The following is an 18,156-nucleotide window of genomic DNA, read 5'->3' as shown; positions in this document are numbered from 1 at the left end:
CGGTTCGTAGGCCTTTCGGGTGGGTTGGTTTTGGCCGGTTCCGAGTCGGGTCACGGGTTTCGTTTTTGTTTTTTTCTTATCCTTAGTTAGGAAGATTAATCATTTTCAATATACATATATTATATATATGGGAGGAACCTTGAAATCGGGGAAGGAAAAATCAAATAGATTTACCATGAATCAATTCCTATAGTGCATAAGAATTGTATAACAATAAAAACCCATTTCATTTATTCATTGTTAAGATTTTGGTCGTAATAAAAGATGAGTTTATGTTATGGTATGTTAGAACTAGAGATTTTTGCAAAATTATTAATAGATGGTTTGTGAAAGAACTCATTTTCCCCAAAAAAATCTCGATTTAATATATATGATTTTACGTGAAAACCCGACCCGACTTTTTATTGTACATGGGGAAAATTTTTTTTTTTGCCCAAACTAAAGTTGGACACACGTGATTTTCATTTCTAGATCCGCCACTTTGTATATTAGTTATGTCATTGTTCAATATCTACTCCATGATGTTTTAAGTTGCTTTAGTTATACCTTTATTGTTCTTAAAAGCTTGTGATTTATATTACTAAGTACTAACAATATTTTTTGAAGTGCCCAAAAAACCCAAGAGTTTCTTTCAATGTTGTGTACTTCGGTAACATGATACACAAGCAAAAAACCAAATTCAAGACCTTAAGAAAAACGAGTCCTGGCTCCCGACTACTAGAACACAAGAAAACAATGAGCCATCCACTGATCCACAGAGTAACAGAGACCACAAAACTTGCAACATGATGAATACACACATTAAGTGAAGACATTCTGGAATTGGTAAAAATTCAGGTGCAACCTTTGGCTATCATGTATAATCAAAACAAACACCAATAATAAGTATGAAAGACGAGTACTATCAATCAGTAATTATATAAAAATCCTAGGAAACGAGCACCATGTAACATAACCCTATCTGATGATACAGTCGTCATCAGAAACCCTTTTGAAACAAAACACGAATATACCTTCAAATGGCTACGCTTTTGATTTCTTCCTTTCAGTTCTTTTTGGCGGGGGACTTTGTGAAACTTATAAAAGTCTTGCCACCCATATATGGCTGTAAAACTTCTGGTACTTCGACACCGTCCTTCGTTTGGTAGTTCTCAAGGATGCAGCATAAGGTTCTCTCTGTTGCTGTAAGAGTTGAGTTCAAGAGATGACAATATTGCTTGGTCTGATCATTGCCCTGCAACATAAAGAATATAATTAATCAAGACCATTTATTAAACAAGCAAATACTATTAAAGAATCAGAGCTAAAACTCGCAAAACAAGCACGGATAGTAACTGTTATCGTCAATGTGATTATTTGAAGGCCGAAACAATTATATAACCCTAAACACTTCTCTTCAACTTTTTTGACTTGTATAACCATAACTGTCATGAATATGCTTACAAAATCCCACTTAAGTGAAAAGTAATCCAACTACTTTAAATTACTAAAAGATATTACTTTTGAAGCTTTACAAAGTGAAAAGTAATCCAACTACTTTAAATTACTAAAAGATATTACTTTTGAAGCTTTACAAATGGAAAGGTGATCTTGTTAAGGTATTCTAATTTCTTCAGTCATAAAATTGTATCTATTTCCTTGCCATCAGACAATCTATGCACTAAAGGGTGAAAGATTTGCTAATGAAGATAGGGTTATTCAAGCTAGACTGCATATATACTTGACATATTTTATAGTGATGTGTATATTGCAATAAACAATGATGGAAGCAAAACTAACCTTCTTTTGTCCATATCTGATCTCCAATTTTCTTGACTGGAAATCAGTGCAATTAGAACATGACACAAGTTCTCTGTAAGTGCTAGATGCAGGAAACCAGGCCTCCAAGTCATACTTTTTAGCTGCAGCATCGTTGAGTGCACCAGAGACGATAGCCACTATTTGATAGGGCAGCTTCAGCTGTAGCATATAATTCCAATCAAGTGTATACGAAACTTAGAAAATATGTACAGCTTATATAATAGTTTCATGCAAATGATATTCTTTAGTATGTACAATCAGTTGTAAATGCTAAATCATGTTCTCTTATATAACATAATATCATGTAAAAGATTATCACTGTATGTATTCATGCAAAGGCTATTCTTTGTTAATATTTAAGTTGCAGGGAGTAAAACAAAAAGGGCATTTACCTCATTGAAATTTTATGTCAATTGCTTTATGTATGCTCAAACTGATTTTCCAGACCCAGTGTTCGTAAAATGTCGGTTTCAAGTCCCCAAATTAAACAGACAATAACACTATACCGTATACGTACGAAGTAAATAAAACTGGACAAGAAATTTGTAACTGACAAAACGTTTATTAACTATATGAAAAGGGTACATACAAATAACAAAATTCCACCTATAACCTATTTATACAAACAGAATAAACTATCTGCCATACACTCCACGAAGTCCCTATTCAAATACCATGAAATTCGGTCAAACACTCCCACTTACCAAAAACTTAGTCTAACATGGACTATCCAACAGTGACTATACCCATGACCCAGAACCTGACTTGACCCATCAAGATTACCCAACAAAATAATGTTTCTTTTCTTTTCAGGTTTCATGTTATGGGCTTAAGGCATCATGTGCTTCAAAGTTATTCTAATTCATAAGTCTATCATTATATTCAATAGAATTTCTAGACTAATGTTGCCTACTAGTTCACATTTCATCTCTACGTATGCGCTGTACAAAAATAATAGTTATATCTTGTATTAGAGGTTGTGTTCTGCACATCAGTAAATATTAAAATGGGAATTGGCCTCACACGAGAAACAATAAAACTACTAACGAAGCACACATGCACTTCATAAGCGTCAGACAGTAACAAAAGAAGTGTTACCTTTTGATAAAAGTCCTCAGAGTTTTTTATCATCTCCTCATGCATTTTCCAAGAATTTTCATCATCATTAGCAATTGGGCTGGTGATGCAGAACTGTTCAATTTTCTCAAACTGATGGACGCGGAAAATTCCAAGAGTGTCACGGCCATGTGAACCAGCCTCTTTACGAAAGCAAGATGAATATCCAGCATATCTGATAAAATTTTCAATATTAAACAACCAGATATATCATATCAGGTCAAAACATAAGCAAAAACTGGAGAATAGGTCGAACAGTTTCTTTACGATGGGTACTTTAGGTAGCGGTCAGCTACAAGATGAGGTGACCATCCACAATATTAGTCTCAAATAAAAATATGACTAAACAAATCAAATCTCTTAGCTAAAATCAAAGTTGACCCATTTTCTTACAAGCTGAATAGATGATGCTATATTATTAGTTATTTAATCAGTCCTACGCAATAAAAAAATTCTAAAAATCACTTCAGAAATGAACCTTCTGAGCCATCTGACCCATAATCTTTTAGCTTATACTACTATTATATTAGCCGTTTGACACGTAGAGATGGAACATAGCATGAAAGACCTGTCTCATATATAAATGGACTCTAATATTACTTTCAATAAAGATAGTACATTATTTTCTAAAGGGGTTAGTTGGGACCTTATTGGTAATTGTGATGGATGAATCCAATCATCTATGTGATAAGCACAAAGTGGTTGTTCAGCAGTAGCAATCAAATACTTGTCATCTCCTTCACCTGTTACCTAATAACAAGAACATTCCCAAAACAATGATCAGTTGCAGATATGTAAAAGTAGATAAATTGATTAAAATATAGACCAATCAAATCTGTCAGACAGAAACAGAGGTCTTGAATAACTAGGTTACAATAAAAAATAATCTGTTTGTTTATAGGAGTACATTCGTGCATCTTCCACCATTATGTTTATGTCATCGTCATTTAAGGGGGTGTTTGGTATTGCGTTTACAAAACAAAATCTGCTTTTTCAAAATAGATTATGGTGTTTTCAAAACTGCATTTTGAAAAAGCATGCTGGTATATGCTTCTCCAAAACTGCGTTTTCATAGCCAATAATCACTTTTTCATACAAACACTTTTTTAGATTATTTGCGTTTTACAAACGTAATAATCAGATAATCGTTTTATAATGCAATCCCAAACACCCTCTAAGTCACTTGACAATTCATGAATTCAAAGAACTTCATGTTGACTTAAATGGTGAAGGGGCCCATTATACGTCTTGTTTACGATAGGTAAGAAGAACGTGGACTGTCCCACGAAAAATTCAACAAAGATAATTGACGTATTTTACTTTGCTTGGTATACAAAGGTCCTGTAACTTAAATACTTTCCTGAAAATTACAAGCATTTACCTTGTACAGTTCTTCATCAAATTGTGCTAATTGAGCGCACTTTCCCATGATATCCTTCCTCATAAAAAAGGGAGTCTGCAACGCAGTGTAGTTCCTTTCCCCCAAAAAATCAAGACCAAAATTTATAAGAGCTTGATTAAGTCTCACGCCATCTCCTTTCAGATAATATCCTCTACCACCAGCTACATTAGCACCTGAATATGAAAGAGAGAGATGCATTAGCTGCTGCAATTCCTTGCATAACATATCAGTAATATGCCCAGTGTACGTTTTCTTCCCTAAACATATCCGCTCCTGGAGTACAACAAATCAAACTCAACCGACTAAAAATCATTGTAAATACAAAAATACCTGCTTTCAGATCTGCAATTCCAAGTTTTTCGACAAGCTCAACGTGATTTAATAGCTTTGGCTCCATTCTTTTCTCTCCCCACGTCCGGACAATAGCATTATTTGCCTAAGGATAGTGGATAATCATTTTTATGAGCTTAAATGTACTTAAACAAATTATAAGAAAAATAGAATATAATTCAGGCCCACCTCATCATTGCTAACAGGAACTGAGTCATGCACAAGATTCCCAACCTTGTCTAACTTGCTATACAACTCCTTCCACGCCTCTTGAACCTCCGTGTTTTTCTTTGCAATTGAATCCTTGTTTTCCTCAGAACTTTTGATCATGGAGCTGGCATCCGCTCCAGACTACAAAAGTATCAACTTGGCAATTTAGTTACAACTCTACTTGCCCTATGCAAAGAGTGTCATAACAATGAGTAGAAGATATTTATTGGGTCTCATATAACTTCATTTCAACATACTAACACAGTGAACCAATCTAGCCAATGTAACACTATTTCCATTGTACAACCTAGAGCTTAAAATTTGTTTCCATCGAAAGCTTGACAGACAAAATCAAAAGCATTGCATATGTTTTTTGTTCTATGATAAGTTGATAATTATAGAATATGAAATCCCAATCTGATAGCTTACTAACAGTTAATTGCTTAATTAGCTTTTTGTATACAATCAGGCAACTTTTTATGGCTTTCATTTCTGCATCATTACATATATATTAAAGAAGCTTTTCATATTGATCTGTCATAAATCTTACAATTCTAAGTTTAGCCACTTCTTTGTTGAGCTTGTTAAAGTCTTTTCGCAACTGCTCCAATTCAAATTGACCTGCAGCAAATCATCAAAAAACATGAAAAGAAATAAATTAACCTGTCCTTACTAAGGTATGCAAAAGCAGATAAAATATACATTAGAGCTAAAAATAAAGATAATTACTTACGTTGACGCCACTCTTTGTCGAGTTGAATAATTTCATCAACGATTTCCACACTGGCAAACCGCCGTCGCTGAGACTCGCGTATAATTTCTGGATTGTTACCCTTCTCTTCCCTAAATAGATTTATGTCCAACATTCTCTTTCTTTCTGATAAAGATGATAAATTGTATACAAGTAAGAAAACAAGTATTATATATATATATATAACTCTTATAAAACAATAGTTAACCAAGCATTTTAAAGCCTCTTGCAATCTAAAACTAATTTGAAAAATTGCCACATAAGATTTTATCCTATATGTCAACTCCATATTTGTTTTTAAATAAACTATATATATATATATATATATATATATTGTAAGAATCTAAGATCTAATAATATCTTTTCTTTAGTTTAAAAAATCATGTCTATACCTAATGATATTTCATTATCTTTTTTATTCAACATTTATATGAGGTTCCTTTCGTTTTTTTATGGTGATTATATGAAAGTTTGCTCAGGTCGTTGGTTAGTTGGAACTCTCATCACATTAGTCATTAGTGGCAATACTTAAAGTTTATAAGCTTTTTTATCACCACTAAATTATATTCATCTTATATGAGCTAAGAGCTTTGTATAATATCATAACTTTCTGAAAGAGTTATGTTAATTCTTTCGTTCATATCACTATGGAAATTATGTACAATTTTTGGTTTAATTCTTTTACCTTTTTTTGAATTTTATGATAATGGTTAATATAATCTCTTTTTTCTTTTGTTTTTTAACAATACAATTTTTCATTGTGATGATGAGAAAAATATTATGAAGGTAGACAAAGAGTTTGTTCAAAACAAGTGTATATAACAATTAGTTTAATGATTGGATAATGAATACGTTATTGCTAATTTAATTAAGTGAAACTAAATAGATTGTTCGTCCATATGTTTTTTTTACGATCATTATTGATCCATTCCATTAACACATTTGTTCACATATTAAGCGTTTCATTAAATGTTTTTTTAAGCAAGTTTAACTCAAATCTCACTTTATTGAGCACCTTTTTAAAGCAGCCGCACATCGTGCGGGTAAAAAAATCCTAGTATATATATATATATATATGGGAAAAGTGAATATAAGGTTGTCCGGCACCTAAGCTTAGGTGTGGAACCCCTCACATACTAATTTTTTAATATTTGTTGAATTTTAATTAAATCACATGGCCCCCCCTGATTTTTATGGATTAAAAAAACAATATGTGAGTGTTCCTCACCTAAGCTTAGCTACCTAACAGCCTTATATTCCCATCCCCCTATATATATATATATATAGGGGTGAGTTATTTTGAGAACTCCTAAAAAAAAGAACTCAAGAATCATTTTGAACCACACATTTTTTTCTTCTTTCTCTCCCTTCAATTAAATAATAAAATTCACCCAAATCATTCAAAATGTTCTAACTCAAAAACCGTAAATCGTTAGACGAAACAAAAAATATGGGTAGTCTTAAAATTTCGTTCTCTTTCATTAGAAATTCAATTCGATATACTTTTGACGACTTTTTAATTTTCGTTTTCTTTTTGGTAGTTACACATAACTTACACATGTGTAGGTTGAACAAAAATTATGATTCGGAACGGGCTTCGCCCTTAAGGATATTCATAAACCAAAGCTAGTGGGGGTGATAGGTCATATAGAGTGATAGGTCATAGGGTGATAGGTCATAGAGGGTGACAAGTCATAGGGGGTAACCAGTGAGGGGTGATCTACCTAACGGGCTCTGCCCTTAGCCGCTATTCCTCCACCATGAACTGATGGGCTCCGCCCTTAAGGATATTCATAAACCAAAGCTAGTGGAGGCGATAGGTCATATAGGGTGATAGGTCATAGGGTGATAGGTCATAAAGGGTGACAGGTCATAGGGGGTGACCAGTGAGGGGTGATCTACCTAACGGGCTCTGCCCTTAGCCGCTATTCCTCCACCATGGACTGACGGGCTCCGTCCTTGGCTACCATGGCTCTGCCATGGATTGACGGGCTCCACCCTTGACCTTCATTGTTGTGTACATATGTTCATTTACTAATTTACATGTGAAAACAATGATCTTACACATGTGTAGGATGAACACGATGGGAAAAAAACGAAAATTAAAAAGTCGTCATAATTATATGGAATTGTATCTCTAATGAAAGAGGACGAAATTTTAAGACTACCCATGCTTTTTGTTTTGTCTAACGATTTATGGTTTGTCAGATAAAGCATTTTAAATGATTTGGGTGAATTTTCTTATTTAATGGAAGAGAGAAAAAATATAAGAAAATGAGTGGTCCAGAATTGTTCTCGCGTTCCTTTTTATTTGTAAGTTCTCAAATAACCCTTCCTCTATATATATATATATATATATGTATGTATTATGTATATGCAACAGCACCAAGCAAAGATAGCATCATCAAATTACATTACGTGGCAGAGCTATGTTGTGGCCAGTGGTTGTGCCAAATTATATTTGTTTCTGATAAAGATGATAAAACTCTTTATTCTAATAGCATTTTTTTTATGAATTTATCTATATCTATATTTATACTATGTATAAAGCAAATAACCTTGTTTAACGCTTTAAGTTTCAACATTTCACCAAAACCAAATTATATCAATAACCTACTCTACTCGCTAACGCCACCACCGCCGCTGCCGCAACGCGGGGGTACCGTTTTAGTTTAGTTTAAAGGTAATCGGAAACCCAACAATATATACACTTAAAATCTCATACACTCGATTTACCCCCTAATTAGTAGTATCTTGCAATCTATTTGGTAACCCTAGACTGAAAATACTGACTTCGCCACTACATTGTAGTTCGATATTAGTATAATACAATGGTACAGAATATAACTGAACAGATTATGTAGATTATTATAAGATACAAAGATGACTTACAGAAAAAACAGAGTGCGTGGCAAAGCTTTGGAGCGGCGGCGATAGATGTATGTATGCAAAGAAAAGGGTTTTAAGCAACTTGATTTGATGCTTTTCGGAATACGAGTGAGCAGAGAGACGGAATCGCAAATGTGATTAATGTTAGGCGGATTGTGGGTTTTGTTGTGAGTTTTGTAAAGCCCATTCAAATGGTATTAGGATCCGGTTAACTTTCTATCTAGCCTTTAGGTGAAGTCCATTGGGCTTTTTAAGGTTTATATCATTCTATGTAGTAATCTCCACTACATCAATAACACTGCATCCATTCTATGGAGAGTTCAGAGTCATGTATTGAACATTCTATTCTATGTATTTATAAACTAAACAAGATACTAAAATATACTACTAGTAATAAGTTTTTTTTTATATAAACTAGTATGGTATCCATGCGCTGCGACATATATCATAGTTCAGGCAACAAAAAAAAAATAAGCATGAACAATTAATTAAGCAAATATCATACGATAATGTGTATTTTGTTTATGGGAATTATTGTTAAATATCTCAAGTGATTATCAAAACAGTGAAAAAAATTTGGTCGTCCAAAAATTGTTGTTAAAGAAAGGGTTGCATTACATGATTATGTGAAAGAAGAAAGATTTAGGGAATTAAGACATTGATAATCAATTAAAAAAATTAATTACCATATGTGGGATAATAATTTGTAAGAATGTAAGAGAGATAGGCACGCACAATTGTTCACATGGTATTTAATTTGTTTTTTCTAATTTGTGTATAAGGGTTTTCTTGACATTTTGTCCCTTATAACTTTCAACAGATCAGACTATTTTCTTTATACAGAAGTATAAAAATACAGATATAGATGACCTAATTTGCATGTATTGCATGCGCCTTTTAAATCCATGAAATGTTTTTGTTATCTGCGAATATATGTTAGGGATTTGCTAACTAGCACCCCTAATGCATCACTTAAATAGCATTTAATGTAGTCCAACCTTCCTGAAATATGAAAATATGTATTAATTATTTATTTAAAAATAAAAATTGTTAGGCTAAATTAATACACATTAAATAAATTTTTTTATTAATAAGAAAATAACCTGATTATTAAATACTTCTTAACTAATGCACTAGGGGGACTAGTTAGCAAATCCGTCAATCAATACAATGTTTTAGATGGAAGATTATTACTATATATTCACACACATAATTGTTTTACTTTTACCCATGGTTTTAGCGCTTTCAACGTCGTTATCATCTAGTCATATAAGCTAAAATCACTAGTATTTGAGACAACGTATCATATAAGTTTTTTTCTTTCTATCCCCTCTTAAACACACAAGACATAAAAAAAAAAAATTGGGTTCTAAACTAATGGTTAGTTAATAATGTATTGGAAGGGTTAACTACTGTATGTGATTTACTCATTAGTGGTGTGGATATTTCTAGTGTGACATGATGAGTGGGGTCGTGAGGAGCTAGGAACGTTCTTATTGTAGGTGTAAATAATAACACTTATTAAATATATGTTGAGCGAAAGTTGAATGTATAAATAATGTTTGGATGTATTAAATAAAATATTATTAAATAACAGTTAGTTTTATTTATATTCATTGAAAAAAAACATAAAATTTACCTAAATATATTAAGGTTTTAATTAATAAGTATATTAAAGAAAAAAAGGAAACGGGGCCTTAATTGATTATGAGGAAAGTTTATAACTTTGAGTATGCAAAATAGTAAAAAGTGAGTATGAGGCTGTTATGTATTTAATTTGGGTTAAAAACTGTTCACATACTAATTTTTTAATATTTTAAACAAATGTATGGACCCTATGATTTTTATGGTTTAAAAAAAGAGTATGTGAGGGGTTTTTTACCCAACTTAAATGCCTAACAGTCTTATATTCCCATCCCGATGCAAATATGAAATTGAAGTACGAAAATGAAAGGCATGACCAGGAATACTCGAACATAAATAGAGGGCGCTTGTTCCAAAGTTGCCACATATTTGTAGTTGTTTAGCTTATCATAATTTCCAAATTTAGAAAGGAAAAGAAAGAGAGAAGGAAATGAATAACATTATGAAGTTAGAGGCACTTCTAAGGGTTGGTGCAACCTTGCTCTTACTCACCGCTGCTCTTTTGGTTCGATTTGATACCCAAACCAGCCTTATCTTCACCTCCTTCTCAAGAACTGCTTCTTTCAAAGACTTGAAGGCTCTCTAGTAAGTACCATATATCTCTCTTTGAACATGGCCGGTTTTGGTCGGGTTAATTTTGTTTGATAACAATTTTGATTTTAATTTATGTAGAAGAGACGCTTAATTGATTTCCATAAGCCCCATGACTAAGTGACTTGCCAATATATATGGAGTTAATTCTTTATAATACAGTCTACCAAAAAACGTTTGTGTAATTTTTGAACTACGTACCTTGAGTGTCGTCCGGTGTAGATCACATATGTTGGACGACCCAAGGTCGTTTAACTAACTTCGCCCCGTTTTAAAATTTTAAGGTATGTATGTATGTATGTGAATAAATTATGAACTATCGAATTTGGTTATTGGTTAAAGAAATCTTTTGGTGTACATGTATCAGTGTTTTGGTGTTCATAGACATAGCAGTTGCCGGATATAACTTGGTTCAACTAGTACTCAGATTTCTACTTTCTTCACATTTAAAACAAGACATCAAGAAAGGTTCATACTACAAACATCTTGCGTGGCTCTCTTTCTTATTCGACCAGGTACGTTTTTAAAACTTTTTCATCGTGTTGTTCGACTTAAATTATGTTTTCGGTTTTTAAAACGTATTATATCAATGGGTAGATACGCAAATTTCATGTTTCGGTCTGTGTTATATATATAGGCCAGAGATTAAACTAGCTAGAAAGTTACATTAGATGTTATGCAACATTTGCATTGTTTTAATTTTGCTTAAAAAAATGTGAATTTAGACATGGTTAATCAGTCTTTTAATAGTGAAACATGAAATGAGACATGATTTATCTAACGAACTTGAGTCGAAAAAAAAATTAATTTATCAACGATATATACATAATATCAATCCATCCACCAAACCATTAATAGTTGTACTTAATTATGGACGTCGTATGGTTCCAATCATATACATAAATACCATGTATTAATTTGTAACCATGAACCTGTTGGCAGGTAGTCATATTCAATGGCCATATTCTTAAGAGATATACGAGTATAAATTACTAACTGGTTCATAATTATGCTTATGTTACATGTGCCATTAACTTCAACCTAGAGATAAATATATTTACTTTTTTAAAAGATGAATTTCGCTAGAAACTAGTTTTGCTTATATATGTTACATGTGTCATTAACTTCAACCTTTATATATTCCGTTAATGTAAATATAGTTAGATTATGTCGTAGTGTCGTACGTGGGTTAGCTAGGTTGCGGCTTACATGGCAACTGGAACACAATCCCACCCTAAACTCGGCCACGCACCACAAACATCTTTGGCTCCCTTCATTCCTCATCCTGCAGCCCTGTTGCCACGATATACTCTTTGTGGGCTGTTTGATGTAGCTTATATATTTATACTGGTTTATGGCTTGTACTTGAGAATGCCTTCTAGTTCTTTAAGATCACTTTATTAGAGGAGAGGGAGTGGAAGTAGGGAAGAGGTTGCGGGGTCGCGGGCCCGGGCGGGCACACCGCCGCCGGTGTTTAACCGCAGAAGAGAGAGAAGAGAAATGGGGGAAGAACACCGGATCGGGGAAAAGAAGAAAGAGAAAGGGAGAAGGAGAGAGAAAACCGTGTGATTGGTTGGTCAAAGCGTGTGGGACCCCCACTAACGGGTCTTTTGACCGTTATTTTAAAAAAAAATATTTTATTTTATTTAACCTTTTTATCTATAAAACCAACACCACTTCACTATTTTTATACAACAAAATACCATTCTTTTCCATTTTCTCTCCTCTTTCTTTCAAATTATATACCAATACTCCATCCCTTTTATAAAAAAAAAACATGTCATCCGATTCTTCTTCGTCGGAGGATTTAAATTATCCTACTTTTTCCGACGAATCCATGTTTTTTTTAGTATGTTGTAATGTGTTTTTAATATTTTTAATAAAATGTGATGTTTTTAATATTATTGTTGTTATTTTATATAGTTTGTAAAATTATATAATATTAAAAATAAATGAAAAAGAAATTTATATAGTATTAAAAATAAATGAAAAATAAATGAAATAGTATTAAAAATAAATGAAAAAGAAATAATGAGGTGGAGATGGGGGAAAGTGTCGCTAGTGATTTGGGGAAGATGAAGGAAAGAATGAAGTAAAATTTTAGTGGTTACTAGTGAGGAAGAATGGTAAACACTCCCTCCCTTTTAGCCTAAGAAAGCTATATAAGCTCTTTGAGTGAAAATCGGAGCTTATTGCGTGCATCATAATAATATAAAAACTAAAAGGCCTTCTAAATAGGCAAAACACTTTTTTTCAAATAGATATGACATAGATAAACATGAGTTTATATTGGATATGTAACATTGGGCCGATGTAAATGTGCGACGGCTTATTATGCCTAGAAAAAAATATTGAAAAAGTTACACTATATATGATCAAAAATCATAGACAAAAAAGAAAATACCTTCTTCTATATATTCCAATTATTATTATTACGAGCAATTTTAGAGTGACAAATTTTTTACAAATAAAAAATCTACAAACATATGTGGTATGGAGTTGGTTCAATCAAGAAAGAGAGAAATATGAGAAAGATTACATAAAACATGATTTGATTGGTAGAAATTATGTTTGTAAAAATTTGTTTGTATATTATATGGATATTAATGTGAATTAAACTATATAATAAAATCGGCATTTAAAGAAGATGGAACCCACCGTACGTTTAAACCATGAACGTGGACTTCGCCACGCCATGACGCATTAAATTTTTCACACCCCGTCCGGTCCATGATGCATATATGGGAATTCAATTCAACTTTAAACGTAATAATTTGATTAGATGTGACCCAACCTAGTTAGCTAACATATATACCGCTAAAAGTTTCTATTGTTTGAAATACAGGCAGTTGTGTATTTGGTATTTGCAACACACACAGCTTCTCTCACGGCCTCATTATTTGCAGTCACCGGCGAACATCATTTGTTTTGGATGAAACTATGCAACAAGTTCAACCGATTTTGCACTCAAATTGGTGGCGCGATCCTTTGCGGTTATGTTGCATTCTTGTTGATGGCTATAGTTACTTTCCTTTCGGCTTATGGTCTACTTAGACACTATTCACCCAAAAGATTTCTTCTTCTAAAGTAAATTAAAAACATATGTTAGAGTAAAAGAAAGTTCAACAACTTTATATATTGTAGACTTGGTTGATCTTTCTATGCATTAATCTAGAAGGGTATAAATGTATAATGCGAAGAGATTAAATAATGTACCTTTGGTTGGTGTTACACGTGATTTATGGCAGGCCGGGTTAGGTTGTGGTCAATTTATATGTAATGAAGTTCTACAGTTTGTGTTTTAGATAGCGATTTAAAGCATCCACTTGATGTGGGGAATGCATTAATTGGTAGGGGTGGTATTTTAAAATTTAATCATCAATTGGTTGTCTATAATTCATCAAAATATGTTTCATTCAGTGTCATTTTCGGGCCAATTTGAATATTTGATATGTAATTTTTTTGGGGAAATAATGATTATATTATTATACCATAACAATCAACACTAATCATGCAGGATTAGATTAAATTTTACATACTTCCATTAAAGTTAAACATAGTGAAAGACGAGCTTCTAATTCTCCAATGGGGATTCTTTATCCTTAACGGGGACTAAAACGATGATGTAACTCAGACCTCTAACATTAATGATTAAATTACATTATTAATCATTTTTTTAAATATCTTCATTAACCCTTTACATCAATTATCTACACCACTCGACGTCTAATCTACCACCAACAGTCGCTCCGACCACCACAGCGTCGCCGCTACAACTACCGCCGCATTACGCGGGTAACATGCTAGCACTATCTTATAAAAAAAGAATAATCATCCATATTGAAAGTTACATGAGAGGAAATGATTAAAATATCCTTAATGAATATATATTTTTTAGAACAGCGTGTTAGTTACTATTAGTCATTTATCTTATTTAAGTATCTTCGTTAACTCCCGTTTGAAAGTTGTTATAGTCATAGTTGTTAGACTCTTACGAGCCACGAGTCGACTCTGACGAGTTGAGTCGATTTAGACCGAAAACGAGACGACTCGTTATGTGACTCTTTTTTCTCCTGACTCTTACGAGTCGCGCTGTGAATTTGAAACGAGTCACTACAAGTCACAAACTTATCATCATTGTAGTTTGATAATATGGTTATATATTGTATATCATATTTATGGTTACATTATTTTGTATGTTATATATGTATTTTGTATTGTTTTAGTATGAATTTAGAGATAAACTATAAGTTTATGATTCAAAAATAGCGAATATGTGATATTTTGGTAATGAATTAAAATAATCAACTTATATTTTGTTTATAACTACGTTACATATATATAATTATAAAATATTATGTGGTATATATAAATGTCCGGACTCTTACGAGTCGAGTCACGAGTCAAAAATCAAGCTTTCGAGTCGAGTCAAAAGTTACTAGTCGACAACTATGGTTATAGTCACATCACAAAGTTCAAAACTGGATCCCACAGTTCACCTTCTAAATGTTGAATATTTAGAATAGCAGTGGATAAATAGAGAAATAAAAGGAATTTAAGCCAAAAAGTCTGCCACTTTCATTCCATACATGCATGCATATATATATATATATATATATATATGAGATGTAAGAATGAAAACTACACACTCACTGATTAATAGGAAACAAGACGTATGCCCGCACAATGTGGCGGCGATGGTGGTTACAACGCGGGGTTGTGGTGGCGATTGGAGTTAGGTTGTGGCGGTTGTGTCGGCAATGGTGGCGGTGACGGGTGGTGGGGTTGGCAATGGTGGTGAATGTAAAAGTAATTTTAATGTTAAAGGAGTTAGTGTAGTTATTTTAAGAGTTTATGGATATGTTGTAAATTATTTCATTAAGGGTATTATAAGTATATTATGTGGATACGTTTAAATTAGTGTATAAATGAGAGAGGTATTTTAGATAGTTAAGATGCTTATTTGAGATTTTGGGGGGTGGGTTACTCCGGTATTATAATTATAGATCTAGATTCTTAAAAATTCTATTTTGAGAAATATTTACATCTCACATGAAAACTTAATAGGAAATACTTAACATATTCATGAGATATTACCACTCACTAATTAAATAGGAAATACTTAACAACTTCTTTTACAATGTCAAAATAAACACTAACAAAATACTTAAATAGTTAAAACATTACTTAAATGAATAAAACAGTGTAGCATCAAATGGACTTGGCTTTGCTTTTGGGCTTCATGACATGTCTTGGTCTTGTACCATTGTGATCCAACTTGTATCATATTGAGTTGCTAAACTAGACAATGGTTGGACTATATCTTCTTGACCATCTGGTACTTGAGTTGCTAGAAAAGAGGTGGTGTAGTGAACCATGATGTTAACACTTTCTTTTATTAGATTTATAATTGTTGAAGTCAGTATCATTTCCAAGTTGAAGTAAAGTCCAGGAGTATTTGAATTTTATGGTTTTGTAATAATTTTGTTAATAGTAATGTATATTTGGCTGTGCACTGAGGTTTGTAAGATAATACAGAAAAGGTTTCTTGAAAATTTTGCAGGATCACTGTTTCTGTTTAATGATGCTATAAGGACTTCAAATTTTGTTACTTTTTGTATGTTTATTGTTTATAAGTTTTTGTATGGTGCTACTGCTGATGGAGTTTTAAATCAGTTATTGCTTGAAATGGATGGAATGTCTGCCAGATTTTTCATAACTGGAGACACCAACAGGCCTGATATTATTGACCCCACCCTACTCCGTCCAGGTCGTCTTGATCAACTCATGAATAATGTCTGTTCAAGTCATGGCTCTTGGGGGATTATATATTTTATATCAATTTCTGAACCTTTTGTTATGAGCATTGTTGACACTTCTGCTGTCGGAAATTGTAACTCGTATCTTTTGTATTGTGGCTCGACCCTAGCAAGGGACTGCCGCCCCGCTCCTAGGGGCGTTGCCCACAAACCCCGTCCAAGTCTTACTAAATTCAAATAGGTGTGCATTCCGGACCTCTAAACCTATATGATCTCTTATTATGACGATAAAAATCAAACAAGTTAATCCAATTACACTAAAATATCTAACAAGATATGAATTAGACAACACGAATGCAGTGCATAAATTCATTTGTCCCAAAGCGTAGAAAAATGCTAGTTTTTTGTTGCGTTAGTTCTTTTAAAATCAACTCATTTCACTGTGAAAGTTGCAACATGGGACTGTAGCAGATAGTGACAAGCTAGTGTCTCAACCTATCGGAGATGGTGACGATGATGCAAGAAGACGGCTCTGTAAAAAGTTGAGTGAATTGCTTTCAAAGCCGGAGGTATTTTTATTCTTGTTACTTCAATTATGTGCTACAGTTGAGGTGTTAGATTTAAGGACTTAAATTATAATGTGCTACAAGATTTGTTGTAAAACATGCATTTGTTTAAACTTCAATTGCATGTGTTTTATCATAACATAAACTAATGGTTGTTGGGATGGATTTCACAAAAGCAAGGTCACTATGCTGGATCAGAAGTTTAAACGCCGTTGTAAAGTTATGTGTTTTTTTTTTATATATATAAAAAGTAATTGTCTGGATGTGTCTAAAGGGCGAGTTACTGCTGTTTCTCTGTTTATAATTAAGAGAACGGACTCGGGAGTTATGTGTGATTGTTTGTCGATAAGGTCTCAACTATCCCCTTTAAAAATAATTTACCATCTTTACTGAAAGTAATATTAGAGGCCACTTAATAATGAAATGGGTCTTTCATGTAATGTTTCACTTCTAACGTTTCTCAAACGGGCTATTATAAAAGTAGTATAAGCTAAAAGAATATGGGTCAAATGGCCCAGAAGGTTTATTTCTAAAGTGAATTTTAGTATTTTATTGGGTAGAACTGCTTAAATAACTAAATAATACGAGCATGGTACCCGCGCAATGCGGCGACGAGTCGGCGATAACGGTGGTGGCGACATCTATTGGTACGGTGTAGGTATAATTATTTGATTTAAAGGGGTTAGTAGAGATATTTTCTAATATAATGGACTAATGGTGTAATTTAATATTAAGGGTTGATAGGTGATTTAATTCATTAAGGGTATTTTGGTCAATTCGCATGTCCCATTTATGTAAACTTTCAACATAGAGGTTATAGTTTTTATATCGTAGTATAGAAGTATAGAAGTATAAATATCTATTCAGCTTGTAAGAAAATGGGTCAACTTGGATTTTAGCTAAGAGATTTGATTTGTTTAGTCATATTTTTATTTGCGAGACTAATATAGTTGATGGTCACCCCATCTTGTAGCTGACTGTTACCTAAAGTACCCATCATAAAGAAACAGTTTGACCTCTTTTCCAGTTTGCATAGTTTCTGGCCTGATTTGATATATCTGGTTGGTTAATATTGGAAAATTTGTCAGATATGCTGGA

The 18,156-nt window shown here is 33.0% G+C and overlaps 2 protein-coding genes across 2 annotated transcripts; one reads left to right on the top strand and one right to left on the bottom strand.

Moving 5' to 3' along the window:
- Nucleotides 1-801: 801 nt before the first annotated feature.
- LOC122597801 (serine--tRNA ligase) lies at nucleotides 802-8,633 on the bottom strand. Its single transcript, XM_043770376.1, has 10 exons — nucleotides 8,502-8,633; nucleotides 5,592-5,735; nucleotides 5,409-5,479; nucleotides 4,838-4,999; nucleotides 4,649-4,754; nucleotides 4,298-4,491; nucleotides 3,563-3,666; nucleotides 2,899-3,091; nucleotides 1,780-1,959; nucleotides 802-1,234 (listed from the first exon to the last, which is right to left on the bottom strand). Exons 2-10 carry the CDS (start codon nucleotides 5,722-5,724, stop codon nucleotides 1,046-1,048), a joined length of 1,332 nt encoding a protein of 443 aa, XP_043626311.1. The 5' UTR covers nucleotides 5,725-5,735; nucleotides 8,502-8,633; the 3' UTR covers nucleotides 802-1,045.
- Nucleotides 8,634-10,489: 1,856 nt separating this feature from the next.
- LOC122596609 (CASP-like protein 2C1) lies at nucleotides 10,490-14,037 on the top strand. Its single transcript, XM_043769220.1, has 3 exons — nucleotides 10,490-10,727; nucleotides 11,101-11,248; nucleotides 13,579-14,037. Exons 1-3 carry the CDS (start codon nucleotides 10,573-10,575, stop codon nucleotides 13,822-13,824), a joined length of 549 nt encoding a protein of 182 aa, XP_043625155.1. The 5' UTR covers nucleotides 10,490-10,572; the 3' UTR covers nucleotides 13,825-14,037.
- Nucleotides 14,038-18,156: the final 4,119 nt, after the last annotated feature.

This window comes from Erigeron canadensis, chromosome 4 (assembly GCF_010389155.1).
Source record: "Erigeron canadensis isolate Cc75 chromosome 4, C_canadensis_v1, whole genome shotgun sequence".
NCBI classification, from domain to species: domain Eukaryota; kingdom Viridiplantae; phylum Streptophyta; class Magnoliopsida; order Asterales; family Asteraceae; genus Erigeron; species Erigeron canadensis.
Note: the sequence above shows the minus strand (reverse complement) of the source record. Positions and strands in the feature narration are given on the sequence as shown.